The following is a 27,904-nucleotide window of genomic DNA, read 5'->3' on the forward strand; positions in this document are numbered from 1 at the left end:
CTGAAGAGAAAAATGCCTGCTGCTTTCGAGTGATACAGTTTGGATGTGTGTTTCTCCACATCTCACGTGGGAATGTGACCTCCCGTGTTGGAGGGGCCTAGTGGACAGTGTTGGGTCATAGGTGTGGCTTCCTTATGAACGGCTTGGCGCTCTCTCCAGGATAATGAGTGAGTTCTCGCTCTGGTAGTTCATGCAAGAGCCAGCTGTTTAAAAGAGACTGGTACCTCCTCCTCTCTCTCCTGCCGCCTCTCACCCTGTGACATGCCAGGTCCGCCTTTGCCTTCCACCAAGATTGGAAGCCTCCCGACACCTCCCCAGAAACTCCCCTCACCCCAGCCAGGGGCCCGGGTGAATGGCTGGTTTTCAGAGCAGTCACAACCCCTCACTGCCTCACCACGGCACCCCTCCTGCTTTCTCACAGGAGTCCACATCATGCTTCCCTATAATGAGTAGAATCCCTTCCTGTTCACCTGAAATAAAGGACGGGATGAGCAGTGACTATTGTTCCGTTGTTGTCTGATTCACAAGCCTTTGTCTAGTTCAAGCTTGTCCAACCCTTGGCCCGGGACGGCTTTGAATGCAGTCCAACACAAATTCACAAACTTTCTTAAAACATTGTGAGGTTTTTTGGGCAATTTTTTGTTTTTTCAGCTCATCAGCTATTGTTAGTGTGAGTGTATTTTACGTGTGGCTCAAGACAATTCTTTTTCCAGTGTGGCCCAGGGAAGCCAAAAGATTGGACACCCCTGGTCTAGTTGGATGATTTACGGTACCTGCAGTGAAGTGGTGAGGACTATAAAATGAACTTCTAAAGGGACATTTTCTCTTTTTTTTGTTGAGACAGAGTCTTGCTCTGTCTCCCAGGCTGGAGTACAGTGGTACAATCTCAGCTCACTGCAACCTCTGTCTCCCCGGCTCAAGCGATTCTCCTGCCTCAGCCTCCCGAATAGCCGGGACTACAGGCACACACCACCATGCCCAGCTAATTTTTTTGTATTTTTAGTAGAGACGGGGTTTCACCATGTTGGTCAGGCTGGTCTCAAACTCCTGGCCTCAAGTAATCCACCCACCTCGGCCTCCCAAAGTGCTGGTGAGAGGCGAAGCCAGCTGGACTTCCTGGGTGGAGTGGGGACTTGGAGAACTTTTCTGTCTAGCTAAAGGATTGTAAATGCACCAATCAGCACTCAGTGTCTAGCTAAAGGATTGTAAACGCACCAATCAGCACTTAGTGTCTAGCTGAAGGATTGTAAATGCACCAATCAGCACTCTGTAAAATGGACCGATCAGCAGGATGTGGGCAGGGCCAAATAAAGGAATAAAAGCTGGCCACCTGAGACAGCAGTGGCAACCCGCTGGGGTCCCCTTCCACGCTGTGGAAGCTTTGTTCTTTCGCTCTTCACAATAAATCTTGCTGCTGCTCACTCTTTGGGTCCACACTACCTTTACAATCTGTAACACTCACTGCAAAGGTCTGCAGCTTCACTCCTGAAGTCAGCAAGACCACAAACCCACGGGAAGGAAGAAACTCTGGACACATCCGAACATCTGAAGGAACAAACTCCGGACGCACCATCTTTAAGAACTGTAACACTCACCGTGAGGGTCCGTGGCTTCATGCTTGAAGTCAGCAAGACCAAGAACCCACCGGAAGAAACCGATTCTGGACACACTGGGAATATACGTGTGAGCCACTGTACCCAGCCTGCCATTTTCTTTTTACATCATCTCACTTGCTCCTAAGACTTGCCAGCATTTTAAAGTCTATTATTGTGGTCTGGACCTACTCTGGGACATCCTGGTCTGCTCTGAGACCTGGGACAGTCTCTGATAAAACCCTGGTGGACCCCCAAATGTATCCAGTAAAAGCCGTGAGAGAGCCTCAGACAGAGCCCTCCCCTCCTCCAAAGAAATGTACCGGGGGCCCCACTTGGGGGAAAGCAGACCCTCCTGCCTCTGATCCCAAATTTTCCCCACACCAGTCTCTGTTCCTTCTACACATTTTATAGATGAAAAGGGAGAATGTACCATGCAATGGGCTGAGCCTTTAGAGACAGGGGAATTACTCCTCAATGAAGAAAAACTCAGCAACAAACGAGGCCAGGCCCAGTGGCTCACACCTACAATCCCAACACTTTGGGAGGCTGAGGCGGGAGGATCACCTGACCCCAGGAGTTAGAGACCAGCGTGGACAACAAAGTGAGACTCTTGTTTCCACCTAAAAAAAAATTTAATTAAAAATGAGCTGGGCATGGTGGCAAGTGCCTGTGGTCCCAGCTCCTTGGGAGGCTGAGGTGGGAGGATTGCTTGAGCCCAGGAGATTGAGGCTGCTGTGAGCTGAGATCATGCACTGCAGTTCAGCCTGGGTGACACAGAGAGATACTTAAAAAACGAAAAAGAGAAAGAAAACTTCTCATTTCCCTATGGGATGAGGCGCTTCCGGGAGGAAAAATGTCAGCTGTGGGAGAGTTGCCAAAGCATCCCTGTTCCCAGCAGCAGCTTGGAGATGTCCCTTGGTCACCCTGCAGCCTCCAAAGACACGTGGGTTCCCTCTTCCCCTGCAGTCCTGGTGAGAGTGAAATAACACCTCCCCCTTAGCCTGAGATTCCAACAAACCCAAAAAACATTTCCCACAAAATTAAAGGAAACAAAACAGAAAATAAACAACATTTTAAAACCCCAAATCCCATAAAATCATATGGTTCTTGGAGTAGAGGTTCAGATGTTACTTCCTTATGGTGAATTCTATTTCCTACCTCAAAGGAGCAGGAAGGCCTGGAAGGAGGAGATTGGAGTCTCTCCTGGGGCACACAAGGAGGTCATTCCAAGATAAGGGGGCCAGGTACAGACCCAGCCTTCCTGCAGAGTCCCGAGGAGCTGGGTGGCCCAGAGAGACAACAGTGGGCAGGGGTGGTACCGGTAGAATTTCATCAACTGCCTCCCAAGGCAACCTGCCCTTTTCCTTCTGCTGAGGTCCTGCCAAGACAAACATATCCCATTAATAGACATTACTGATCCACTTAAACGGCAGATGCATTATTAATGCCATTTAAATACAGGCAACAGGAGGCAGGACACTCCTCTCCGTGGGAGGCACTTCCGTGTCCATCAGCACCTTGCAGGACCCACCATAACTGATGGGTTGGTACTCAGTACCCAGCGCTCAGTATTTGAACTGAGGAAAATTCCACTGAGACAGTAAACACTTGAAAGAGTAAACAGCCAAATGCTAGTCCAATGGGCACTAAAAAGGATCAAGATTCAGGCCAGGCGTGGTGGCTCAAGCCTGGAATCCCGGCACTTTGGGAGGCTGCGGCAGGCAGATCACCTGAGGTCAGGAGTTTGAGACCAGCCTCACCATCATGGAGAAAACCCATCTCTACTAAAAATACAAAATTAGCTGAGTGTGATGGTGTGCGCCTGTCATCCCAGCTACTCGGGAAGCCGAGGTAAGAGTATCGCTTGAACCTGGGAGGCGGAGGTTGCGGTGAGCCGAGATTGCACCACTGCACTCCAGCCTGGGCAACAAGAGCAAAACTGTCTCAAAACAAACAAACAAACAAAAAAAAGAGGATAGAGAATCAAACTCGAGTCAACCAAATCCACAAAGCACTGACCACTCTACCACGGTCCCTCTTAGAGCTCCACGCATCTTGTTCTAACTCCGGTTCCCAGCGCTGGCTTCCCCCACAGCATGTGTGAACTTTCTCACACGCATCCGCTCCTCTCCACTCCCAACTTCCAGGACTGTAACTGGTAATACAATGAGGATGAGTGTGAAACCCACGTATCAAATACCACGAGTGCCCGTGTCTTCCCATAGTTCCCTGTACACAATTCGGATCCAATGCACGGTCCTACCTGCCTTCCCAGCCGCACAGTCCCCACTGTACCCTCTGCCTCAGCCAGGTTGGCTCGTGGACTTTACCACAGTTTTCAGTGTCCAGCCTCCCTGCCTCTGCTCAGGCGGATCTTTCCTCTGTCCTTCGTGGCTTCAAGGCTCAGCTTACAGGTGTCTGTCTCCTTCATGAAGGCCTCCTGGATTGCTCTCCTCCTCCAAATGCCCACACAATAAGAGCTGTAAAATTTAGAGAATTCATTGCTTTCTCCCTTGCTGTCATAGTTGGGTACGTATCTGTCAAGCAGGGGCTAAGCGGCCAGGAAAGCCTTTACCAGTCTGACCATAGGACCTGCATGAAGTAGATTAGTCTTGTAGAATGATGTAGAATGATGAACAAAGAATGAATGAGTGAAATTTCTAATCACCCATTAGCCTGTATACTGGAGGTGTCTGGGATAGAGTGACTAAGTGACTTTTATTTTTGTGTGTATATTAATAGAAGATTTCTTTTTTCTTTTTTGAGATGGTGTCTCACTCTGTCACCCAGGCTGGAGTGCAGTGGCACAATGATGGCTCACTGTAGCCTTGACCTTCCTGGGCTCAGGTGATCCTCCCACCTCAGCCTCCTGAGTAGCTGGGACTACAGGTATGTACCATACCTGGCTAATTTTTTTTTTTTTTTTTTAGATGGAGTCTTGCTCTGTCGGCAGACTGGTATGCAGTGGCACGATCTCAGCTCACTGCGACCTCTGTCTCCCAGATTCAAGCGATTCCCCTGCCTCAGCTTCTTGAGTAGCTGGGACTACAGGCACGCGCCACCACACCTGGCTAATTTGTTGTATTTTAGTAGAGATAGGGTTTCATCATGTTGGCCAGGACAGTCTCGATCTCCTGACAGCGTGATCTGCCTGCCTTAGCCTCCCAAAGAGCTGGGATTACAGGCATGAGTCATCACGCCCGGCCCCTGGGTAATCTTTGTATTTCTTGTACAGGCGGGGTCTCACCATGTCGCCCAGGCTGGTCTCAAACTCCTGGGTTCAAGCAATCTGCCGGCCTCGTGCTCTCAAAGTGCTGTGGTTACAGCTGTGAGCCATTGTGCCTGGCCCATAGAAGATTTCAACAGAGGTAATTCTACCAGAGCATTAAGTGAAAATTCGCCTCCTGAAGACTGCAAGTCCGTCCTGAGTGCGGCCCATTGACGAAGTGTAACCAGATGCGCACACACGGATCTCATCAGTGGCATCTCACAGGGTGTGGCTCCCACATCACCACCGCCTGGAGCACATGCCGAAAACTGCAGAGGCCCAGATCCGAGCCCAGCTAGAGCATCAGAGCCTTTGGGCGTCGGGGCAAAGAGCCAGAAGAGCTGAGTTCACAAGTCACTCTTCCACCCGCCAACGTCTAAAACACCAACTCCACTCTGAGGCTGTCACCTAGGCCCTACCGAGTCCGCATGAAGCTTCTGTGGAAAAGCATTCGACGTGACCCAAAAGCCTTCCTTGGGAACAGCGGCTCTGCCGTACGCTAGCCCTGTGGGCCTGGCCGAGTTGTTCCCTCCTCTGTGAAACAAAGAACATCATATCCTCTCCATAAAACATAGTATCGCCTGGAGCGATCATGAGGGTTACCTGCAAAAGTACAAAGCCCGTGTGGGACACGTGCTTTTGCAGATAGGACTGGAGCAGGAAGTCTGTGAGGTTCACATGTCTATTTACAACCCTTCAACTGAAATGTAGCATTCCCTTCATTTTTTTTTTTTTTGAGACGGAGTCTCGCTCTGTCACCCAGGCTGGAGCGCAGTGGCGCGATCTCAGCTCACTGCAAGCTCCGCCTCCCGGGTTCCCGCCATTCTCCTGCCTCAGCCTCCCGAGTAGCTGGGACTACAGGCGCCGCCACCTCGCCCGGCTAGTTTTTTTTTTCTATTTTTTAGTAGAGACGGGGTTTCACCGTGTTAGCCAGGATGGTCTCGATCTCCTGACCTCGTGATCCGCCCGTCTCGGCCTCCCAAAGTGCTGGGATTACAGGCTTGAGCCACCGCGCCCGGCCTAAAAAAATTTTTTTTTTTTTTTTTTTTTTTTGAGACGGAGTCTCGCGCTGTCGCCCAGGCTGGAGCGCAGTGGCGCAATCTCAGCTCACTGCAAGCTCTGCCTCCTGGGTTTACGGCATTCTCCTGCCTCAGCCTCCCGAGTAGCTGGGACTACAGGCGCCGCCACCTCGCCCGGCTAGTTTTTTTTTGTATTTTTTAGTAGAGACAGGGTTTCACCGTGTTAGCCAGGATGGTGTCGATCTCCTGACCTCGTGATCCGCCCGTCTCGGCCTCCCAAAGTGCTGGGATTACAGGCTTGAGCCGCCGCGCCCGGCCACATTCCCTTCAATTATGAAGCAGACAACAACCCTAGCCGTACCAGCAGTACCTGTAATCTTTTTTTTTTTTTTTTTTTTTTTTTGAGATAGAGTTTTGCTCTTGCCGCCCAGGCTGTAGTACAATGGAGTGAACTCGGCTCACTGCAACCTCTGACTCCTGGGTTCAAGTGATTCTCCTGCCTCAGCCTCCCAAGTAGCTGGGATTACAGGCACCTGCCACCACGCCTGGCTAATTTTTGTATTTTTAGTAGAGATGGGGTTTCACCGTGTTGGCCAGGTTGGTCTCGAACTCCTGACCTCAGGTCATCCGCCCGCCTGGGCCTCCCAAAGTGTTGGGATTACAGGCGTGAGCCACCGCGCCCACTAGTAATCTTGATACCAACAGAAATTGTATATTCCTGTTATATTACAGCTACCGCAGGTACCTGAAAATACAATGTAAGCTCATCACCACTTTGGAAGTAGGGTAGTTATTAGACCTGCTACTCTAAGGCATTAATAAAGATATACATAAAATTTTAAAAACATTCTCATTGTTAGATTTCAATATAATGGATTTTTGTAAACTTTTATTGTTTAAAAATAAGCTGATAGACCGTTGGGAAAACATGGTAAAGCAAGCACAGGAAAATGCCAACAGCAGAAACTAGGTGGTGGGCAGACCAGTGTTCACTGTCAAATTCAACTTTTCTGTATGTGTGAACATTTTTGTAATGCAATATTTGGGAAAATGCCTGAGAAGGGGTCGCTGGACCACCAAAAGGATCTACGGCCCACCAAACGGTCAGAAACCCCTAACCTAGAGGTACTGGTGTCCTTAACCAGCTAGCTAATCCAGTCAGCTCTTTATCCGGGAGCCAAAAGACCCCAGGCCCTGGTATCCCAATTCCACCTAGGCTGGTAGCCTTTCGCCAGACTAAGAAATCAAAAAGATTTGCAGAACCAAAGCGGGCCGGTGATGTTTTCTCTCACTCACCCCAGCACTCCAACCTCAGCCTCAGATCTCACAGCTCTAAAGAGAGGAAAGATCACTCCGAGAATCCAAAGCCAAGAGCTTGAAAACGTCTGCCAGTGCTCTGGGCAGGACTAGTCCAGGCTCACCTCTCGGCCCTGGACAGAAGATGAGGCGTCCACAGAGACCACACCTTCAGTTCCCTGACTACTCTGCCCACAGGACTGCAATTGGCTGCAGTCCTGGTCCTAGGAGACGATTCACCAGGAATCTCAGCCCGGCGCGGTGACTCACGCCTGTAATCCCAGCACTTTGGGAGGCCGAGGCAGGTGGATCACAAGGTCTGGAGACCAAGACCATCCTGGCTAACACGGTGAAACCCCGTCTCTACTAAAAAATACAAAAAATTAGCCGGGCGCAGTGGCGGCGCCTGTAGTCCCAGCTACTAGGGAGGTTGAGGCAGGAGAATGGCGTGAACCTGGGAGGCGGAGCTTGCAGTGAGTAGAGATCGCGCCATTGCACTCCGGCCTGGGCGGCAGAGGAGGCTCCATCTCAGAATAACAAAAACAAACAGGAATCTCCACCTCATCAGGGACAGAGGGAGGGCAAGGGCAGGGCGTCTCCCAGAAGCAGAAGGGCACCGTGGTCCTGTCTTCTCCCTTGTGGTACTTAGGAAGAGTGTCTTTCAGACAGACCACCAATGATGACGGCTGCTTCCTAATGCCCACCACCTCATCTATAAGACTTAGTTCCCCCACTTGGGAGAGCACATGGCTCTCTAATCCTATTAAAGTCTCAAATCACCCTCACTTGCCCCAAGGCTCAGAAGTTCATGGAAATGCACCTCTTCTACCCCAGAAGCAGGGAGCAGTTCAGAAAAAGCTAATGAGAAAATACCAGGGTTATGTTGTTTGAACTGGACAAGAAAGAAAACCTAAAGCAGAGAGGAAGAAAAAAAGTCATCTTAATTCACGGAAAAATACATGGCCCTGCCAACAATCAAAGAAAAGTAAAACTGAAACTAGAATTATACACCCATTAAGCAAACAAATTAAGTAAAAATGGAGATTCCAGAACAAGTCCACACTGCTGATAACCACATAAAGTGATCCAGTCTTTCTGGAAAGCACTTTGGCACCGCACAGCAATTACAAAAAGTTTTTAATTCCACTCTTGGAAAAAGCTAAAAGGGCTTCTTTACAAATTGTAAAGAGCTACATCAACGTATGTGATTAATTCCCCAAAGATTATGTTAGACCAAGATGATAGCCGTCCCTCTATTCCCCCACCTGACCCCCAACATTTAGCAGCAGCATTTAGCTTCTGACATGGATTCCTTGAACATGTTCACAAATGATCACAAATGGCAGAAGATACTGTGGGGAAAAGAAAGAGATCAGCCTGTTACTGTGTCTATATAGAAAGAAGTAGACATAAGAGACTCCATTTGGTTCTGTATTTGAGATGCTGTTAATCTGTGACCCTACCCCCAACCTTGTCCTTGCAAGAGACATGTGCTGTGGTAACTCAAGGTTTAATGGGTTTTGGGCGTGCAGGGTGTGACTTTGTTCCTAGAAAAGCTAGGTATTGTCCAAGGTTTATCCCCATGTGATAGGATGAAACAATGTTGCTAAAAGGTTTATCTCAAGGCACAGGATTTTCCTTTAAACTTATTCATGTCACAGATCCTTGTTCTTATGCCTTACTGCTAATTTCCTCCCTAAAAACGATCCTATTGTCCTGCCACTCCCTTATCTTTAAGATGGTAAAGATAATTATAAATACTAAGGGAACTCAGAGGCCGGTGCCGGCGTGGGTCCTCTGTAAGCTGAGCGCCGGTCCCCTGGGCCCCGCTTTTCTTTCTCTATACTTTGTCTCTGTGTCTTATTTCTTTTCTCAAGTCTCTCGTTCCACCTTATGAGAAACACCCACAGGTGTGGAGGGGTAGGCCACCCCTTCAAGATACAATCCTATTTATGCAACCCCCCTCACAAAAAAACTTTGTACATATATATATATATATATACACACACACACATACATATAAAAGAGATGCACAGAATATGATTTTTTTTTTTTTTTTTGAGACAGAGTGTTGCTCTGTTGCCCAGGCTGAAGTGCAGTGGTGTGATCTCAGCTCACTGCAACCTCCCCTCGCGTGTTCAAGCGATTCTCCCGCCTCAGCCTCCCAAGCATCTGGGATTACAGGCACCTGCCACCACACCCGGCTAATTTTTGTATTTTTAGTAGAGACGGGGTTTCACCATGTTGACCAGGCTGGTCTCGAACTCCTGACCTCAGGTGATCCACCCTCCTCGGCCTCCCAAAGTGCCCAGCTCAGAATATGGTTTGGAAAGATACACGTTAAACCAGGTCATCTCAGCTTCTAAGGAACAGCATTGAATGAAGCAAGGCTGCGACAAAGGCAAATTTTCACTTTTTACTGATTTCACTTTGAGAAATGTACCTATTATTCATGCACTTTACAAAATTTGCTTCCACTCATAAAAAACCAAAGCAAGTCAACCGAAGGTGGAATTGTCCATTTAGGTGCATCCTCCTGAACTCTGCCATTAGGACGACGATGCTTCCTGAAGTGATTAAAAGTTTCTCTAAGCCAGGCACAGTGGCACATGCCCTTAGTCCCAGCTACTCCAGATCACTTGAGCTCAGGAGTTCAACTCCAGCCTGGGTAACAAGGTGAGACCCCAGTCTCCAAAAATAAAAATTAAAAAATTTTAATAGCCGGGTGTGGTGGAGGCTCACGCCTGTAATCCCAGCACTTTGGGAGGCTGAGGTGGGTGGATCACGAGGTCAGGAGTTCGAGACCAGCCTAACATGGTGAAACCCCGTCTCTACTAAAAATGCAAAAATTAGCCGGGCATGGTGGCGCATGCCTGTAGTCCCAGTTACTCGGGAGGCTGAGGCAGGAGAATCGCTTGAACCTGGGAAGCGGAGGTTGCAGTGAGCCGAGATCATGCTACTGCACTCCAGTCTGGGTGAAAGAGCGAGACTCCATCTCAAAAATTAAAAAAATTGATTAAATGAAAGTTTCGCTTGATTCCATGTACTCAATCTGTTCCTAGTTCAAGTAATGGTAAAATTCTGGTGCCATTACAATATAATTATGACTAGAAGACCAGAAAATCTTAACCAAACTCCCCTCCTTGAAAATGTATTGGAGCCGTGCACAGAGTAATGCAGTAGTGCAGGTCATTTAAGACTGCGGAAGGCCAGAAGCGGCAGCTCACACCTGGGATCCCAGCACTTTGGGAGGCCGAGGTGAGCGGATCACCTGAGGTCGGGAGTTCAAGACCAGCCTGACCAATGTGGTGAAACTGCGTCTCTACTAAAAACACAAAAATTAGCTGGGCGTGGTGGCAGGCACCTGCAGTCCCAGCTACTCAGGAAGCTGAGGCAGGAGCATCGATTGAACCTGGAAGGCGGAGGTTGCAGTGAGCTGAGATCGCGCCATTGCACTCCAGCCTGAGCGAGAGAGTGAGACCCTGTCTCAAAAACAAAAACAAAAACAAAAAACTGCTGGGCTCAGCCCTGTGGAGTAACATTTCCTCATAATCGAATGAGGCCTAAATAACGTGACCAGTTTAGGTTTTCACACCTGCTTGGTTTCATGCCTCCAATAACTGCATCCAAAGTTCGGTGGGTCCCAGTTCAGTCCTGTTCTTGGATCTATGCAAGCTCTACCATTTCCTGTCCCTGGCAGAGGGTGAAAAGGAAATGAGAAAGGCCTAGCACCAAAAAGGCAGCTTTTAGAAGAAAAACCAGCTGGGGAAGTACCCTGTGTGCTTTCTGTTCTCATTTCCCCTGGTACAAGATAGTGAGTGCAGATTCAAATAACCTGTTTCTCTGAAGACACCATCTGAACTTTGGAGGGATGAAACCGAGCAGGTGTGAAAACCTAAATTGGTCATGTTCTCGTAATCTCATTCGATTATGAGAAAAGGTTACTGCACAGGGCTGAGCTCAGCACTCATTCTTTTCTTTTTTGAGACCGAGTCTCACTCTGTCACCCAGGTTGGGGTGCAATGGTGCAATCCAGGCATGCGCACCACGCCCGGCTAATTTTGTATTTTTAGTAGAGATGGTGTTTCTCCATGTTGGTCAGGCTGGTCTCAAACTCCCGACCTCAGGTGATGTGCCCACCTCGGTGGGATAGTGCTGGGATTACAGGCGTGAGCCACCACGCCCGGCCTCGTTTATTTATGTATTTATTTATTTTTGAGACAGGGTCTTGTCTTGTCTCACTGCAACCTCTGCCTTCCGGGTTCAAGCGATTCTCATGCCTCAGCCTCCTGAGTAGCTGGGACTACTGGTGTATGCCACAGACCTTGGCCCAAGCCGTAGCATATGAATTTGTAAAATCTGTCATGCGTGTCCGTGTGAAGAGACCACCAAACAGGATTTGTGTGAGCAACATGGCTGTTTATTTCACCTGGGGGCAGGCGGGCTGAGTCCGAAAAAGAGAGTCAGCGAAGGGAGATAAGGGTGGGGCCGTTTTGTAGGATTTGGGTAGGTAAAGGAAAATTACAGTCAAAGGGGGGTTGTTCTCTGGTGGGCAGGAGTGGGGGTTACCAGGTGTTCAGTGGGGGAGCTTTTTGAGCCAGGATGAGCCAGGAAAAGGAATTTCACAAGATAATATCATTGCTTAAGGCAAGGACCGGCCATTTTCACTTCTTTAGTGGTGGAATGTTATCCGTTAAGGCCAGGCAGGGCATTTGCACTTCTTTTGTGATTCTTCAGTTACTTCAGGCCAGCTGGGCGTATACGTGCAAGTCACAGGGGATGTGATGGCTTGGCTTGGGCTCAGAGGCCTGACACTAACCATGTCTACACTTAAAAGTGTCTTCCTCCTCACTGAGTAGTTCCTGATGGAGTCCCCTGATTACAACTGCCAATCAGATCAGCACAGCTCAGCAAAGTCAATAGAAGGCTTCCCTGTGACAATGGGAGCGGGTGTCTTATTTGCAATTTTGAAAAAGTATAAAAGTAGGGGTTTTTATATAATATTGAAAACTTGGACACGACTCCTGAGCTCAACAGGAAAATAACTAAGCAAACTTACCTGTGGGTCTTTCCTCAAAGGCAAATCCCACTGAAACACCCAAGAGTTACAAGGAAGGGGAAAAGCCTGTGGCAGGATTGGAAAACAGAGAACAATATAATCAAGTGACCAATAACACAGAGGGATTTCTGAATGAAATGAAGATGATGGAATCAGATCAACAGGGAAGCAGATCGTGCCTAACAGCCTAGCGATGTAACACTGGCAAGGTACGGGGCTCCGTGACAGGAATGGGCTGCTGCAACCAAGTCCCAGAAACTACCCAAAGGCAGAGCAGCCGGGGCTGGGATGACAGGCAGGTGTGAGGCAGGCAAAGGAGGGCAGGAAAAGCCCTCCCATTACAGCCAGGCACACGGTTACTTCTCAGAGCTCTCCCCGTCCTAGTCAAAGAAGTAAGGGTAGCCAAAAGTAGAAATATCAGAAAGACTCCAAATTGCCATTATTTGCAAATAGAATGATCTCCTTAGAAAAAAATCCAAAAGAATCAACTAAAGAGTGATTTAAAAACAGTTTGGCCGGGCACGGTGGCTCACGCCTGTAATTCCAGCACTTTGGGAGGCTGAGGCAGATAGATCATCTGAGGTCAAGAGTTCAAGACCAGCCTAACATGGTGAAACCCTGTCTCTACTAAAAGTACAAAAATTAGCCAGGCGTGGTGGGGTGTGCCTGTAGTTCCAGTTACTCGGGAGTGTGAGGCAGAAGAATCGCTTGAACCCGGGAGGCAGAGGTTGCGGTGAGCAGAGATCACACCACTGCACTCCAGCCTGGGCGACAGAGTGAGACTCCATCTCAAAAAAAAAAAAAAAAACCAGTTCAGTAAAATGGTCAGATAAGATAAACATTCAAAACCACCAACTGTTCTAAATGCAAACTCTAAACAGTCAGGGAAAAAATAAAGTATTTTCTCACAGTAGCAACAAAAGCACAGTACAGGCCAGGCACAGTGGCTTACGTCTGTAATCCCAGCACTTTCAGAGGCTAAGGCAGGAGGATCACTTGACGCCAGGAGTTTGAAATCAGCTTGGTCAACATAGCTAGATCCCATTTCTACAAAAGAAAAATGCAAAAAGGAGCCAGGCATGATGGCCTGCACCTGTAGTCCCAGCTACGCAGGAGGCTGAGGCAGAGGACTGCTTGAACCCAAAAGTTCAAGGCTGCAGTGACCTATGACTGCCATCACTGCCCTCCAGCCTGGGCGACAGAGTGAGACCCTGTCCCTAAAACAAACAAACAAATAAAAATACAGCTGGAAATAAGTCTTTATAAATTAAGACCCCTTTGAAGAAAATTGTAAAACCTTGCTGCAAAGTGTTTTTAAAAACCTCAGCATGGCCAGGTGTGGTGACTCATGCCTGTAATCCCAGCACTTTGGGAGGCTGAGATGGGTGGATCACCTGAGGTCGGGAGTTTGAGACCAGCCTGACCAACATGGAGAAACCCCATCTCTACTAAAAATACAAAATTAGCTGGGCGTGGTGGCGCATGCCTGTAATCCCAGCTACTTGGGAGGCTGAGACAAGAGAATCGCTTGAACCCAGGAGGCAGGGGTTGTGGTGAGCCGAGATTGCACCATTGCACTCCAGGCTGGGCAATAAGAGAGAAACTCTGTCTCAAAAAACAAACCAACCAACAAACAAAATCTCAGCAAGTGGAGTAGAAAGGCAACTCTATAAAGATATCAATGCTCCCAAACTTAACCTGTATGTTTAAATTAAAACCCCAAAGGGTTTCTTTTGGAAATCTGAAAAATTGATACTTAAGAATTATCTGAAAGGATACAATCGATGATTTTTTTTGTTCTGTTGTTTTTGAGACGGAGTCTCGCTCTGTCACCCAGGCTGTAGTGCAGTGGCACGATCTCGGCTCACTGCAACCTCCGCCTCCCGGGTTCAAACGATTCTCCTGCCTCAGTCTCCCGAGTAGCTGGGACTACAGGCACCCGCCACCACGCCCAGCTAATTTTTGTATTTTTAGTAGAGACGGGGTTTCACCACGTTGGCCAGGATGGTCTCGATCTCTTGACCTCGTGATCCGCCCGCCTCGGCCTCCCAAAGTGCTGGGATTACAGGTGTGAGCCACCGCGCCCGGCCACAATCTATCATTTTTTTAAAATAAGAATGAAAACTTGCCCTATCAGGCAAAATGTACTGCAAATCGTAAGTAATACTGTGTTTCCAGATTAAAGGCACTACTGTGAAGAAAAGTGTAACTTTATTTAATACCAAATGTTTCCCAAGTGTACTTTTTGCACAATGCACAGACGCTTTGGGGACAATGCGTGGTTAAAAACTGATATTCTACAAACAGCTTCATGCTGCTGTCCATCATCCTGAAGGAAAAAGTATTCCGAAGGATGCCGGGTCTCCAAGTCCCAGGACTGGCTGACAGCCTCTCCCAGTGGATAGCAGGTCCTAATTCTCTTCTTCGAGCAGAGTCTCTGATTTCAGCTGGGCCTTCCTGATGTTCTCCAAGTTCAGTTGTTGATATTTTCTTTTAAAAAAGCCACACTGAAACAATGGAATGGAAGGAAAGTCCAGAGACAGGCCGAAGATTCCCATCTGTTTCAGAAAACTGGCACTCTGGCTGTTGTCTAAACAGCCCCTACATTCCTCTGTTTCTCATAACCACTATTCCTTTCTCCTACCTTCCTCTGACTGTCTCCCGGACAGTCCAATCCTTCAAGACCTCTGGTGCTCATCCCTCCATCAGAACTGACTCCACCTCCTCTGACCCCTGCCCTCCCGAGCAGCTGAACCTTTTTAACTTATTTTGCAAAGCGTGATAATTTCGGCTGTACTGGATCTAATCTCGTTTATGCAAAAATACTCAGTAGACCCTATGATGCTGAAGATAGAAGGAGATCAAGTACAGCTTCCTACGTCAAGCTCATCACCTAGCAGAAAAAGAGATAATTACAATACGGTGTGGTGACTGCCGTTTGGAAGGGTTCCCAGAAGGGAGCTCACAGCAAACGCACAGAAGCCAGCACAGACGACTCAGGAGTCTCTAGACCGCTTTCAGGGAAGAGAGTGAGCGAAGTCAGCAGTCATGGAGGGCATTCCTGACAACAGTAGCAGCCTATGCGTACGCAGAGGCACGAACCTATTTAGGGAACAGTTTGACTTGTTGGGAGAAAACAGCAGGGCCAGGTGCTCATGTCTGTAGCCCCAGCACTTCAGGAGGCCAAGATGAGAAGATCGCTTGAGCCCTGGAGTTTGAGACCAGCCTGGGCAATATAGGGAGACCTCATCTCCACAATATTAAAATTAAAAAATTAGCTGGGTGTGGTGGTATGCGCCTAAGTAACAGTCCCAACTACTCAGGAGACTAAGGCGGGAGGATGGCCTGAGCCTAGGAGTGTGAGGCTGCGGTGAGCCATTATTGTGCCACTGAGCTCCAGCCTGGGGGACAAAGCAAGACCCTGTCTTCTATTTAAAAAAAAAAAAAAAAAAAAAAAAAAAAAAAAAAAAAAGGCTGGGCACGGTGGTCATGCCTGTAATCCCAGCACTTTGGGAGGCTGAAGTGGGTGGATCACTTGAGGTCAGGTGTTCGAGACCAGCCTGGCCAACACGGTGAAACCCTGTCTCTACTAAAAATACAAAAATTAGCCGGGCATGGTGGCGGGCGCCTGTAATCCCAGCTACTGGGGAGACTCAGACAGGAGAACTGCTTGAACCTGGCAGGCAGAGGATGCAGTGAGCCAAGATCGCGCCATTGCACTCCAGCCTGGGTGAAGAAACAAGACTCCGTCTCAAAAAATAAAAAAATAAAAAAAAAAAAAGCTGGGCGCAGTGGCTCACGCCTGTAATCCTAACACTTTGGGAGGCCGATGCGGGTGGATCGCCTGAGGTCGGGTGTCCGAGACCAGCCTGGCCAACACGGTGAAACCCCATCTCTACTAAAAATACAAAAATTAGCTGGGCGTGGTGGCGCGCACCTGTAATCCCAGCTACTCGGGAGGTTGAGGCAGGAGAATTGTTTGAACCCGGAGCGGGGGTCGGGGGGGTGAGCGGAGGTTGCGGTGAGCGGGGATCGCACCACTGCACTCCAGCCTGGGCACAAAGAACAAAACTCCATCTCAAAAAAAAAAAAAAAAAAGAAGAAAAGGAACGCTTAAGGGTAGAGAGGGGTAGAGGACAGAGAGGAGAGAATCTTAAATAGCAGTAGAAGAGGCCGGGCGCCGTGGCTCAAGCCTGTAATCCCAGCACTTTGGGAGGCCGAGACGGGCAGATCACGAGGTCAGGAGATCGAGACCATCCTGGCGAACACGGTGAAACCCCGTCTCTACTAAAAAAAAAAATACAAAAAAACTAGCCAGGCGCGGTGGCGGGCACCTGTAGTCCCAGCTACTCGGGAGGCTGAGGCAGGAGAATGGCGTAAACCCGGGAGGCGGAGCTTGCAGTGAGCTGAGATCCGGTCACTGCACTCCAGCCTGGGTGACAAAGCGAGACTCCATCTCAAAAAAAAAAAAAAAAAAAAAAATCAGTAGAAGAGTTTGCACATTAAGACAGGGGAAGGCAAGGAAAAGATTTCACTAGGGGAGCAGCAATCACATCTGTTTTAAGGCCTTTTTTACTGTGAAGGCCTCTTCCAATCAAGTTACAAATGCTGGCCTAGGGTTGACCTTCCAGGCCCTATTTAACTCACAGGTAGCCGGACGTAACAGGAGTAAGTTCTGGGCCTTGAGAATAGCGAGGTGGCAAAGAAATATATATAGAATCGCTCTTTATTATTCAATTAGAGTTTTCTCTTTTCAGACAGATACTGTTTTACTCATTTGTCTAAATGGGGGTGTGTAGTTGAAGGAGGAGAAAAAAGTGGCCACGAGGCCAGGGCAGCCGCTCTAAGTCAGAGGTTGGCTGTCCTAAGGAGTTCTGTGCCCAAAACCAGAGCCCAGTCTTCCCTCACCGTTATGCCATGAGTAGAACTGACCTTGAACAGGATGACCAGAATCACAATCAACACCAGAAGTCCACCAATGCTGCCTTTAATGATGACAGGCAAAGAATGGTACTTCTCATCTTTCAGGAAGACGACAGTGATCTAGACAAGACAAAGAGATGGCCCAATACATCAGGTGAAGGAAATGAGGAAAAAATCCTACATGTTATTTTAAGGAGCAAAATACGAGGACTTGGCAACATCCTGTGTATTGATTAAAACTGATGACACGAAAGCAAAAAGCTAATATTCCTTGATACAGCATTTTAGATCATCTAAAATTATCCAATCATCCAAATACTTTGTAAGAAACTATTCTGGCCCCTTATCTAGAAGGGCTAGGTCTGTCAGGAGATTGTGACCTTCTGTTAAAGATGCTCTGACAGCTTGAAAGAGGGTCCCGCGGAATGCAGTCTCAACACAGGACTGCGAGGCTGTCACACCACTTCACTGCTCTATGTCCCTGAGCCCCATGCCTGTTCTCTTTAAAACGATGACTTCCTTTCAATGATCTCCAAGTCCTTTCCAACTCCGTTCTGACGGCTCTTTTTGATCTTGCACAGATCCCTAAAGGCTTTGGTAATACATTTTCCCCACAAAATATGACAAAAGTACTGGTCTTCTCCTCACCAGACTAAAAAGTGTGTTTTACCTAAGGGACATAATAAATGCAAAATTATATCCATGTGTACTACTTGCAGAGCTCAGCTATTAGAAGTCATCCTCAGGTTTTGTTTTCCAAAGGCTCTCCCAGTGTCGGGAGTCTCATCTCTCTTCTGGCAGGGCTCAGCTAGAAAGTTCAGGGGATGTGCTTCCTGAGACCCAGGGATGTGCTTCCTGAGACCCAGGGATGGCCCTTCCAAGTTGTGGCCAAAACAAGTTCCCAGGACTTAGGTGGGGCCAGAGAGCCAACAAGACTTCTCTGCCTGCTCAGAGCACTGAGTTCCCTTCACGTGTATGTTTAAGCGCCAAGGTCAGGGATGCTTTGGAGAGGTTTCTGTACGGGGTGAAGAGCTGGACAAACTTACCTTTAAGGCCTCTTCCAATTAAGTTATAAATGCTGGTTGACCTAAAGTTGACCTTCCAGGTCCTACTTAGATCATAGGTAGTGAACTTAATAGAAGTGAAGTCCTAGGACTTGAGAATAGGGAGGTACCATAGCAACAAAGACGGAGGACGAACAGAAAGAGGGCTGGAATATTCTTCTATAGGAGAAAGAGTGGGACTCGAGAACCTGGGTGTGGGAAGTGAAAGGAAGTCCCAAGGTGACTCGGGAAACAGGCCAGATTTGAGTAGAAGACATGTCCCCATTTCTCAAAGCCGCCTCCCTTTATCCTCTTCTAAACCCACAGATTCCCAAAAGTGCCCTGAAGATGCCCAGGTAGAGGTTAAGGGAGAAGCAGGGCACCAGGTACTACTGCTTGCAGCAAACACTGATGCTGGCCTGCCCAGCGGCCACTCTCTCCCTTCGGATTTTATTCAGGAATCATGGTTGGTCTAAGGTGATCATGACACACAGCTATTCTCCTTCGCCAGTGACTGACGTGAGATTCAGATCTCACTAAGAAGAGGTAAGAGGATGTCTCCTGGGAGCTTTTGGAAAATGTTTCATCCCTGAAAAGGGAAGGCGCATGAAGCAAAAGCCAAAATCCTTTTGCGACTGACTTCTTGCTTCCTGTTCTGTATCCTGCCATGTGAAAACATAGCATTTGGAGACGTGGTAACTTTGTGCTGGCCGTGACGGAACGCAGCCCCAACACGGCAGAGTGCAAGGACAAAAGCAGCCAGCCCATCGCCCCAGGTCACTCTCTCTCGCTGGATAAACAGCATATGCCCTTGTGCTGGAAGAGATGGATTTTCCCTTTCTTGCGGCTGAAATGCATTTGGATAGTTTGTTTATATTCACAGAGTCACTGTCACTCAGGTGCTTATTGTCAGGAACTACTTAATACTTTGCTTAGGATATTGGATTTAAAGAAAGGAATTTTGCGGAATCCATGCCATAGAAATAAAAGTATCAGTAAGTAAGAGGGGGAAATATATAAATTTAAAATGTGCACGTAAGAAACTTAATAGTAACTCCTCCCTGCTAGGGGCATGGGAAGGGAGAAGTGAAGGAACCATTATTTTTCATTTCATTACCGTTCTCTGTATGGCTTGGATTTTCTTGCTATTACTTTTATTGGTTAAAATTTGGGCAGTGCAATAATGGGGCACTTCTATTTCTTCCACATTGTTTTCTGTATTAGAAATACACTACTTAGCTGGGCATGGCGGCTCACGCCTGTAATCCCAGCACTTTGGGAGGTCAAGGGGGGCAGATCACCTGAGGTCAGGAGTTGGAGACCATCCTGGCTAACACAGTGAAACCCTGTCTCTACTAAAAATACAAAAAAAAATTAGCCAGGCATGGCGGCGGGCGCCTGTAGTCCCAGCTACTCGGGAGGCTGAGGCAGGAGAATGGCGTGAACCCGGGAGGCGGAGCTTGCAGTGAGCCCAGATCGCACCACTGCACTCCAGCCTGGGCAACAGAGCAAGATTCTGCCTCAAAAAAAAAAAAAAAAAGAAAAGAAAAAAAAGAAATACACTACTTAAAAATAAAAGGAAATGTTATATTGGCATGTCTAGACAATTGCTCCTTTCTGCTCCTCCAGGGAGGAAAACAGAGGACCTTATATTTAGCAATCCAGCATCACTCTCCTGACGTTCCCTCTAGTAGACAATCATGCCTAACTAAAGAGCTCAGAGCTCACAGATAGATCACCTCTGAAGCCATGTCCAGGCAAGTGTCAACAAGAATGAACACACAGGGTAACACACAAAGCATTCAGTCCATAAATCACAGGCATCAGTCTGACTTCTAGTCATACGTTTGCAAAAAGAATTCCAAGAGTTCCAGTATCTAGTCTAAATCTTATAAAAGATTTATGCATTCCTGAGTACTATTTAATACTATAACCAAACACTGATACAGCACACTAAGACAGTTAATGTATACGAAAAACAATTTCTTACTTAGGAAATTTTAAAAAAATTATTTATTTATTTATTTGAGACTGGGTCTCGCTCTATCATTGAGACTGGAGTGCAGAGGCACGATCTCAGCTCACTGCAACCTCTACCTCCCAGGTTCAGGCGATTCTCGTGCCTCAGCCTCCCAAGTAGGTGGAATTACAGGCACCCACCATCACGCCCGGCTAATTTTTGGATTTTTAGTAGAGACAGGGTTTCACCATGTTTCACCACGTTGGCCAGGCTGGTCTTGGCCTGATCTCAAGTGATTCACCCGCCTCGGCCTCCCAAAGTGCTGGGATTACAGTGTGAGCCACCAGTGCCTGGCTGGAAATTTTTTTTTTTAATCAATATATTTTCAAATCAAAGTATATAATGCAGATTCCAGCCTAGTTATTTCAATTCAGAACTCCTCAGCTTGCACCTCTTAATTGCCTTATTTCATAGGCAAAAAACTCGCAGAAGCTGACTCACTCAAGGTCACAAAGGCAGTGATGGCAGAGCCAAGATCAGAAGTGTTAAGGCTGAAAACAGGAAGAGGGCAACAGAATGTCTGTGCAGGCACTCAAAGGTTAGGCACAATTTTCCTTGGGCACCACTCAGAAGTTAGCCAGGAATTACCTTAGTTCTGTGGTTCTCTGCATTCAGTCCCTCATATAGAGATTTGTTGAAAGATATTTCACCAAGGATCTGCAGTTCAGTTACATCTTTTAGTAACTAGAAGATGGGGAAAGGAAAGAGAGAAACAAAACATATTTTAGACATGAACTCACTGTGTTTGAATGGCCCTCACCACCTTTCCTTTTAAAGGCATTCCTGGGCTTAGTTAACGGCCCCAAAGTACACAACACTACACAAAGTTACCCAAACAAGACCATCTGCAGTTATTCTCCAACTTCCTTTTCTTTTCTTTTTTTTTTTTTTTTTGAGACAGAGTCTTGCTCTTTTGCCCAGGCTGGAGTGAAGTGAAGTGCCGCGGTCTCGGCTCACTGCAACCTCCGACCCCCCAGGTTCAAGGGCTTCTCCTGCCTTAGCCTCCGAGTAGCTGGGATTATAGGCGTGAGTCACCACGCCCGGCTAATTTTTGTATTTTTAGTAGAGATGGGGTTATGCCATGTTGGCCAGGCTGGTCTCGAACTCCTGACCTCAGATGATCTACCCGCCTCGGCCTCCCAAAGTGCTGGGATTACAGGCGTAAGCCACCGCGCCTGGCCTTTTCTTCTTTTCCCTTGTGCCATCCAAAGTCAGCTCTTGACTGACTTGTTTTTGAGACAGGATCTCGCTCTGTCACCCAGGCTGGAGTACAATGGTATGATCAAGGGTCACCGTAGCCTCAACCTTCCAGGCTCAAGTGATCCTCCCACCTCAGTCTCCCGAGCAGCTGGGACCACAGGCACACCCCACCACACTGGGCTAATTTTTGTATTTTGTATTTTTTGAGACTCTGTCTCAAAAAAAAAAAAAAAAAAAAAAAAAAAGGAAGTTGGAGAATAACTGCAGATGGTCTTGTTTGGGTAACTTTGTGTAGTGTTGTGTACTTTGGGGCCGTTAACTAAGCCCAGGAATGCCTTTAAAAGGAAAGGTGGTGAGGGCCATTCAAACACAGTGAGTTCATGTCTAAAATATGTTTTGTTTCTCTCCTTCCTTTCCCCGTCTTCTAGTTACTAAAAGATGTAACTGAACTGCAGATCAGATGGGGTTTCACCATGTTGCCCAGGCTGGTCTCAAACTCCTGGGCTCAAGCAATCCACCCACATTAGCCTCCCACAGTGCTGAGATTACAGGCATGAGCCACCGCACTCAGCTTATTCATTTTATTTAATGTAAGTGTTTCTTCCCTTTTTTTTTTTTTGTTTGAGACAAGGTCTCACTCTGTTAGCCAGACTGGAATGCAGTGGCTCAATCATAGCTCACTGAAGTTTCAAATTCCTGGGCTCAAACGATCCTCCTGCCTCAGCCTCCCAAGTAGCTGGGACTACAGGAATGAGCCACCATGCCTGGCTATTTTTTATTTATTTTTTTTAAGAGATGGGGTTTCACTTTGCTGCCCAGGTTGATCTTGAACTCCTGGCCTCAAGCAATCCTCCCACCTCAGCCTGCCAAAGTGTTGGGATTACAGATGTGAGCCACCACACTCACAATTCTTTTTTTAATTTTATCTTGTACCTGTCCCTTTCTTTTCCACCCCCATTGCTACTTCTTCAGTTGAGACCTCATGAATGTCACCTGGATCACTGCAAGACATTAAACTTGATCACTTGATCACTAATTCCCACTTTAGGATAAGTAATCAGGGAAGGCCTCTCTAAGAAAATAACACCTGAGGCTGGGCATGGTGGCTCACGCCTGTAATCCCAGCACTTTGGGAGGCCGAGGTGGGCGGATCACCTGAGGTCGGGAGTTCAAGACCAGCCTGACCAACATGATGAAACCCCATCTCTACTAAAAATACAAAATTAGCCGGGCGTGGTGGCGCATACCTGTAATCCCAGCTACTCGGGAGACTGAGGCAGGAGAATCGCTTGAAGCCGGGAGGCGGAGGTTGCAGTGAGCCAAGATCACGCCATTGCACAACAAGAGCGAAACTCCGTCTCAAAAAAAGAAAGAAAGAAAAGAAAAGAGAAAAGAACACCTGAGCTAAATTTAAGAAGAAACCACCTCCATGAGGACCTAGGGGAAGAGCAGTGTTAAGCAAAGGAACAGCAAGTACAAAGTCTTATGGCCAGAATAATACTGTACTGGCAAGCTAGAAGAATAGGACAGAATAATCCAATTATAAAAGGGGCAGTGGGCCGGGCGCAGTGGCTCACGCCTGTAATCCCAGCACTTTGGGAGGCCGAGGTGGGCGGATCACGAGGTCAGGAGATCGAAACCATCCTGGCTAACACAGTGAAACCCCGTCTCTACTAAAAAAAAATACAAAAAATTAGCCAGGAGTGGTGGTGGGCGCCTGTAGTCCCAGCTACTCAGGAGGCTGAGGCAGAAGAATGGCGTGAACCCGGGAGGCAGAGCTTGCAGTGAGCGGAGATCGTGCCACTGCACTCCAGCCTGGGCGACAGAACAAGACTTCGTCTCAAAAAAAAAAAAAAAAATATATATATATATATATATATATATAAAATAATAAAAGGGGCAGTGGGAGAGAAAGGCGAGTACTAGGAGATGAAGTTGAAGAATTAAGCAGAGACCAGATCAAGTAGTGCCTTGCTCTGGCCATGAAAAAAGTATGGATTTTAGTCTAAGTGTGCTCAAGCACCAGTTTTGTTTTGTTTTGTTTTGTTTTTTAAATAGGCAGGGGAGTGGCACAATCTAATGTCTGCTCTTAGAAGACGGATAGCTGTTACGTGGGAATTATTTATAGAGAATGTGGGAAAAACAGAGGCAAGAAAAGCAGGCTGAAGGTGATTGCAACAGCCCTGGCAAGAAAGGGTAGTTTGAATTACAACGGCAGTGGAAATGGAGAGAAGTGAATGGATTTAGGGTATATTTTGGCACTGAAATGGCCGGGCTTGCTGCTGGAAGAGACGTGGGGATGTAGGAGAGTCACAGGTAATCCCTAGAGTTCTTTGTCCTGTAACTGGAGTAAATCACCCTCCTGAGGGCAGCCAAGGAACGGGTTGAAACAGAGGGTTGGTTTTTCGCACCAAAAGACCTATTTTGGACATGGTATACAAAGATGCTATTATCTCTTCTCGGGGGCGATGCCCGTGAGCAACTGGATAATCAAATCTGGAGCATTTCAGTCTCAAATACCTCCTCAGAGTGATCCACGGAGATCTCTGCAGCCACGGTTACATTTTCTTTATCTGAAGCGATGACACAGCTCACTGAATGCCATTCTTCCACATGCTGGAAAAGCAGGGTCTAGTTAACACGATTCCTTTCCGTGCGGAAAGACTGACACGTTTAACACTTTGGACACAGAGCATCGTAAGGTCCCAGAATAGAGGGTGTGCGCAATTTCAGCGCTCACCTCGGCCCAAGCAAAGCTCCGGCGGGAGCAAATGAGACCCAGGGACGAAGCTAGGGAGGGCCTGGGAGCCCCCGGCACTGGCAGGCAGGGGTAACCCTGGAAAAACGGTCTCCTGGCCTCTCGTTCACCCGCTTCAGGCTCTCCGCCCTCCCCTGGCCTGTCGGGACGGCCACACTTACCTGAACCGGAATGAATCCACAAGCGCGCTCCTGACTCCAGGTGCACACCGTGAAGGCCTGAAACGAGACCCATGACCGCGACGCGCTGAACAAACCGAGCCGCCAGTTTTCGGTTCCCGCCCCGGCCCCGGCCCCGGCCCCGGCCAGTGCCCGGACCCGTGCCCCGGCGAGGTGCGCATGCGCAGAGCCGGGAGCTAGGACCCCGCGGCAGGCCGTCGCGTCCGCGTCGCGCGGAAGTCTCGCGATGTTTGCGTTTGAACATCTTGGCGGGCGCTGGCCATGGCGGCTTCGCCCCCGGGATTTGGGAGCCGGCTTTTCCGCACTTATGGGGCTGCCGACGGCAGGAGACAGCGGCGGCCGGGCCGGGAAGCCGCGCAGTGGTTCCCGCCGCAGGACCGGAGGCGTTTCTTCAACAGCAGCGGCAGCAGCGACGCCAGCATCGGCGACCCCTCGCAGTCCGACGATCCTGACGATCCCGACGATCCGGACGACCCCGACTTCCCCGGCAGCCCGGTGAGGCAGCGGCGGAGGCGTCCCGGCGGCCGAGTCCCCAAGGACCGGCCCAGCCTGACCGTGACCCCAAAGCGCCGGAAGCTGCGAGCTCGCCCGAGCCTCACCGTGACCCCAAGACGCCTGGGGCTGCGAACTCGGCCCCCGCAGAAGTGCAGCACCCCCTGCGGCCCGCTCCGACTCCCGCCCTTCCCCAGCCGCGACCCCGGCCGCCTCAGCCCGGACCTCAGCGCGTGCGGCCAGCCCAGGGACGGCGACGAGGTGGGCACCAGTGCTTCCCTGTTCAGCTCTCTGGCCTCGCCCGGCCCCGGGTCCCCAACGCCAAGGGACAGGGCCATCTCGATCGGCACCTCCGCCTCTCTGGTTGCAGCCTCAGCCGTCCCGAGCGGCCTCTACCTCCCGGAAGTCTCCCTGGACCAAGCGTCTCTCCCCTGCTCCCAGGAGGAAGCGACAGGAGGAGTCAGGCTCACCAGGATGGTCCACCAAACCCGTGCCAGCTTCAGGTCAGCAATCTTTGGCCTTGTGAACTCAGGAACCCCTGAGGATTCTGAGTTTGGGGCAGATGGGAAGAATATGAGGGAATCCTGCAGTAAAAGGAAACTGGTGGGAAGTGGACCGGAGTGTCCAGGTCTGTCAAACACAGGCAAGAGGAGGGCCACGGGCCAAGACTCTTGTCAAGAGAGAGCGCTTCAAGAGGCCGACCGGAGAGAGCATCAGGAAGCCAGCGTTTCCAAGGGCCGCATTGTGCCAGGGGCAATCGACAGGCTGGAGAGAACTAGACCAAGCCGGAAGAGCAAACATCAGGAGGCAAGGGAAACCTCTCTCCTCCATTCCCACCACTTTAAAAAGGGCCAAAAGATGAGAAAAGATTCGTTCCCCACCCAGGACCTGACTCCTTTACAGAATGCCAGCTTTTGGACCAAAACCAGGGCTTCCTTCAGTTTCCACAAGAAGAAAATTGTGACTGATGTGTCAGAGGTCTGCAGCATCTATACCACTGCCACTTCTCTCTCTGGATCCCTCCTATCAGAATGTTCAAACCGGCATGTCATGAACAAAACAAGTGGTGCTCTGTCCTCTTGGCACTCCTCCTCAATGTATTTGCTAAGCCCCTTAAACACTCTAAGTATTTCAAACAAAAAGGCATCTGATGCTGAAAAGGTTTATGGGGAATGCAATCAGAAGGGTCCTGTCCCCTTTAGCCATTGCCTTCCCACAGAAAAACTGCAATGCTGTGAGAAGATTGGGGAAGGGGTGTTTGGCGAAGTGTTTCGAACAACTGCTGATCACGCACCTGTAGCCATAAAAATCATTGCTATTGAAGGGCCCGATTTAGTCAATGGATCCCATCAGAAAACCTTTGAGGAAATCCTGCCAGAGATCATCATCTCCAAAGAGTTGAGCCTCTTATCCGGTGAAGTGTGTAACCGCACTGAAGGTTTTATCGGGCTGAACTCAGTGCACTGTGTCCAGGGATCTTACCCTCCCTTGCTCCTCAAAGCCTGGGATCACTATCATTCAACCAAAGGCTCCGCAAATGACCGGCCTGATTTTTTTAAAGACGACCAGCTCTTCATCGTGCTGGAATTTGAGTTTGGAGGGACTGACCTAGAGCAAATGAAAACCAAGCTGTCTTCCTTGGCTACTGCAAAGAGCATTCTACACCAGCTCACAGCCTCCCTCGCAGTGGCGGAGGCATCACTGCGGTTTGAGCACCGAGACTTACACTGGGGGAATGTGCTCTTGAAGAAAACCAGCCTCAAAGAACTCCACTACACCCTCAACGGGAAGAGCAGCACCATCCCCACCCGTGGACTGCAAGTCAGCATCATTGACTACACCCTGTCCCGCTTGGAACGGGACGGGATTGTGGTTTTCTGCGACGTTTCCATGGACGAGGACCTGTTTACCGGTGACGGCGACTACCAGTTTGACATCTACAGGCTCATGAAGAAGGAGAATAACAACTGCTGGGGAGAATATCACCCTTATAGTAATGTGCTCTGGCTACATTACCTGACAGACAAGATTCTGAAACAAATGACCTTCAAGAGTAAATGTAACACTCCTGCCATGAAGCAAATCAGGAAGCAGATCCGGGAGTTCCACAGGACAATGCTGAACTTCAGCTCTGCCGCTGACTTGCTTTGCCAGCACAGTCTATTTAAGTAAGCTCAATGTGTCTGACTGCCCCCAGGTGAGAGGAGGCTGGTCTTGAAGCCTCTGGTGCCGTTTCAGCCTCCATCCTCAGAGCAGGGTAGAACTCCCATTCTCACAGGCTTCCAGTCAGCTTTTCAAACAAGAATTTTGTTTCCAAATGGAAACTGAAATATTTGTTGAAATGTTTAAATGTGCTGATAACAAACGTTCTTTAAAAAGTAAACTAGCTGGGCGCGGTGGCGTGCGCCTGTAGTCCCAGCTACTCGGGAAGCTGAGGCAGGAGGATCGCTTGAGCCCAGGAATTCAAATCTAGCCTGGTCAACATAGCAAGACCCCTGCCTCTATTTTTAAAAATAAATAAACTGCATATGAATGCAAATGTTTATATTTGTAAGCCCTCTTTATTTTATTGTATTGAGACAGTCTTGCTCTGTCACCCAGGCTGGAGTGTAGTGGCACATCTCAGCTCCCTGCAACCTCCACCTCCCGGGTTCAAGCAATTCTCCTACCTCAGCCTCCCGAGTAGCTGGGATTACAGGCGGACACCACCACGCCTGGCTAATTTTCTGTATTTTTTTTTTAGTAGAGACGGGATTTCACCATGTTGGCCAGGCTGGTCTCGAACTCCTGACCTTGTGATCCACCCGCCTCAGCATCCCGAGTGCTGGGATTACAGGCGTGAGCCATGGTACCTGACCTGTAAGCCCTCTTTCTAGTTGTCAGCAGAGTCGTTTCTGTAAATTCGTTTCCATTTTTTGAGCCTTGACACTGATGTAGTGTGAGAAAAAAAGAAAAAAAAGCCCAGGCTTCAGCCGTCATACTGAGCAGAGCCTGTTGCTTCAGGTATCAAGGCCAGCTTTGGGAACCAGACTACAGATGAGACAACTGAAAG

At 48.7% G+C, this 27,904-nt stretch overlaps 3 protein-coding genes and 1 long non-coding RNA gene across 15 annotated transcripts in view; 2 read left to right on the top strand and 2 right to left on the bottom strand.

Moving 5' to 3' along the window:
* The window catches only part of LOC105472001 (purinergic receptor P2X 5), a 28,984-nt gene extending 25,397 nt beyond the window's left edge, over nt 1-3,587 (bottom strand). The window contains exon 1 of the mRNA XM_071082159.1: nt 2,754-3,587. Within this exon, the coding sequence (XP_070938260.1) occupies nt 2,754-2,989 (236 nt within the window). The 5' untranslated portion in view covers nt 2,990-3,587. The remainder of the gene's footprint in view (nt 1-2,753) is intronic.
* LOC139359420 (uncharacterized) overlaps nt 1-18,713 on the top strand; it is a 24,644-nt gene extending 5,931 nt beyond the window's left edge. Inside the window, exons 3-4 of one of the 2 annotated variants that reach the window (XR_011615328.1) lie at nt 12,258-12,446; nt 18,531-18,713. This is a non-coding gene — a long non-coding RNA (uncharacterized lncRNA). Of the gene's footprint in view, nt 1-12,257; nt 12,538-18,530 lie in introns of those variants that run through there. The other variant, XR_011615327.1, reaches the window with a different exon arrangement.
* Nucleotides 2,836-27,904, bottom strand: part of LOC105474357 (integrin subunit alpha E) — a 96,973-nt gene continuing 71,904 nt past the window's right edge. The window contains exons 27-33 of one of the 11 annotated variants that reach the window (XR_011615320.1): nt 24,343-24,399; nt 23,944-24,039; nt 20,812-20,907; nt 17,170-17,280; nt 3,926-4,075; nt 3,615-3,750; nt 2,840-2,973 (exon numbers count right to left, since the gene is read on the bottom strand). Coding sequence is in view for 5 of the 11 variants with exons in the window: in XM_071082146.1 (XP_070938247.1) it covers nt 14,649-14,744; nt 17,170-17,280; nt 20,812-20,907; nt 23,944-24,039; nt 24,343-24,399 (456 nt within the window). In the remaining 6 variants the exon portion in view is untranslated. Of the gene's footprint in view, nt 2,974-3,614; nt 3,751-3,822; nt 4,076-14,431; nt 14,745-17,169; nt 17,281-20,811; nt 20,908-21,703; nt 22,782-23,943; nt 24,040-24,342; nt 24,400-27,904 lie in introns of those variants that run through there. The other 10 variants (XR_011615317.1, XR_011615319.1, XR_011615321.1 and 7 more) reach the window with 10 other exon arrangements.
* On the top strand, nt 24,588-27,395 carry HASPIN (histone H3 associated protein kinase). Its single transcript, XM_011724921.3, has one exon. It carries the CDS (start codon nt 24,622-24,624, stop codon nt 27,022-27,024), a length of 2,403 nt encoding a protein of 800 aa, XP_011723223.2. The 5' UTR covers nt 24,588-24,621; the 3' UTR covers nt 27,025-27,395.

The sequence above is a fragment of the Macaca nemestrina genome, chromosome 17, assembly GCF_043159975.1.
Source record: "Macaca nemestrina isolate mMacNem1 chromosome 17, mMacNem.hap1, whole genome shotgun sequence".
NCBI classification, from domain to species: Eukaryota; Metazoa; Chordata; class Mammalia; order Primates; family Cercopithecidae; genus Macaca; species Macaca nemestrina.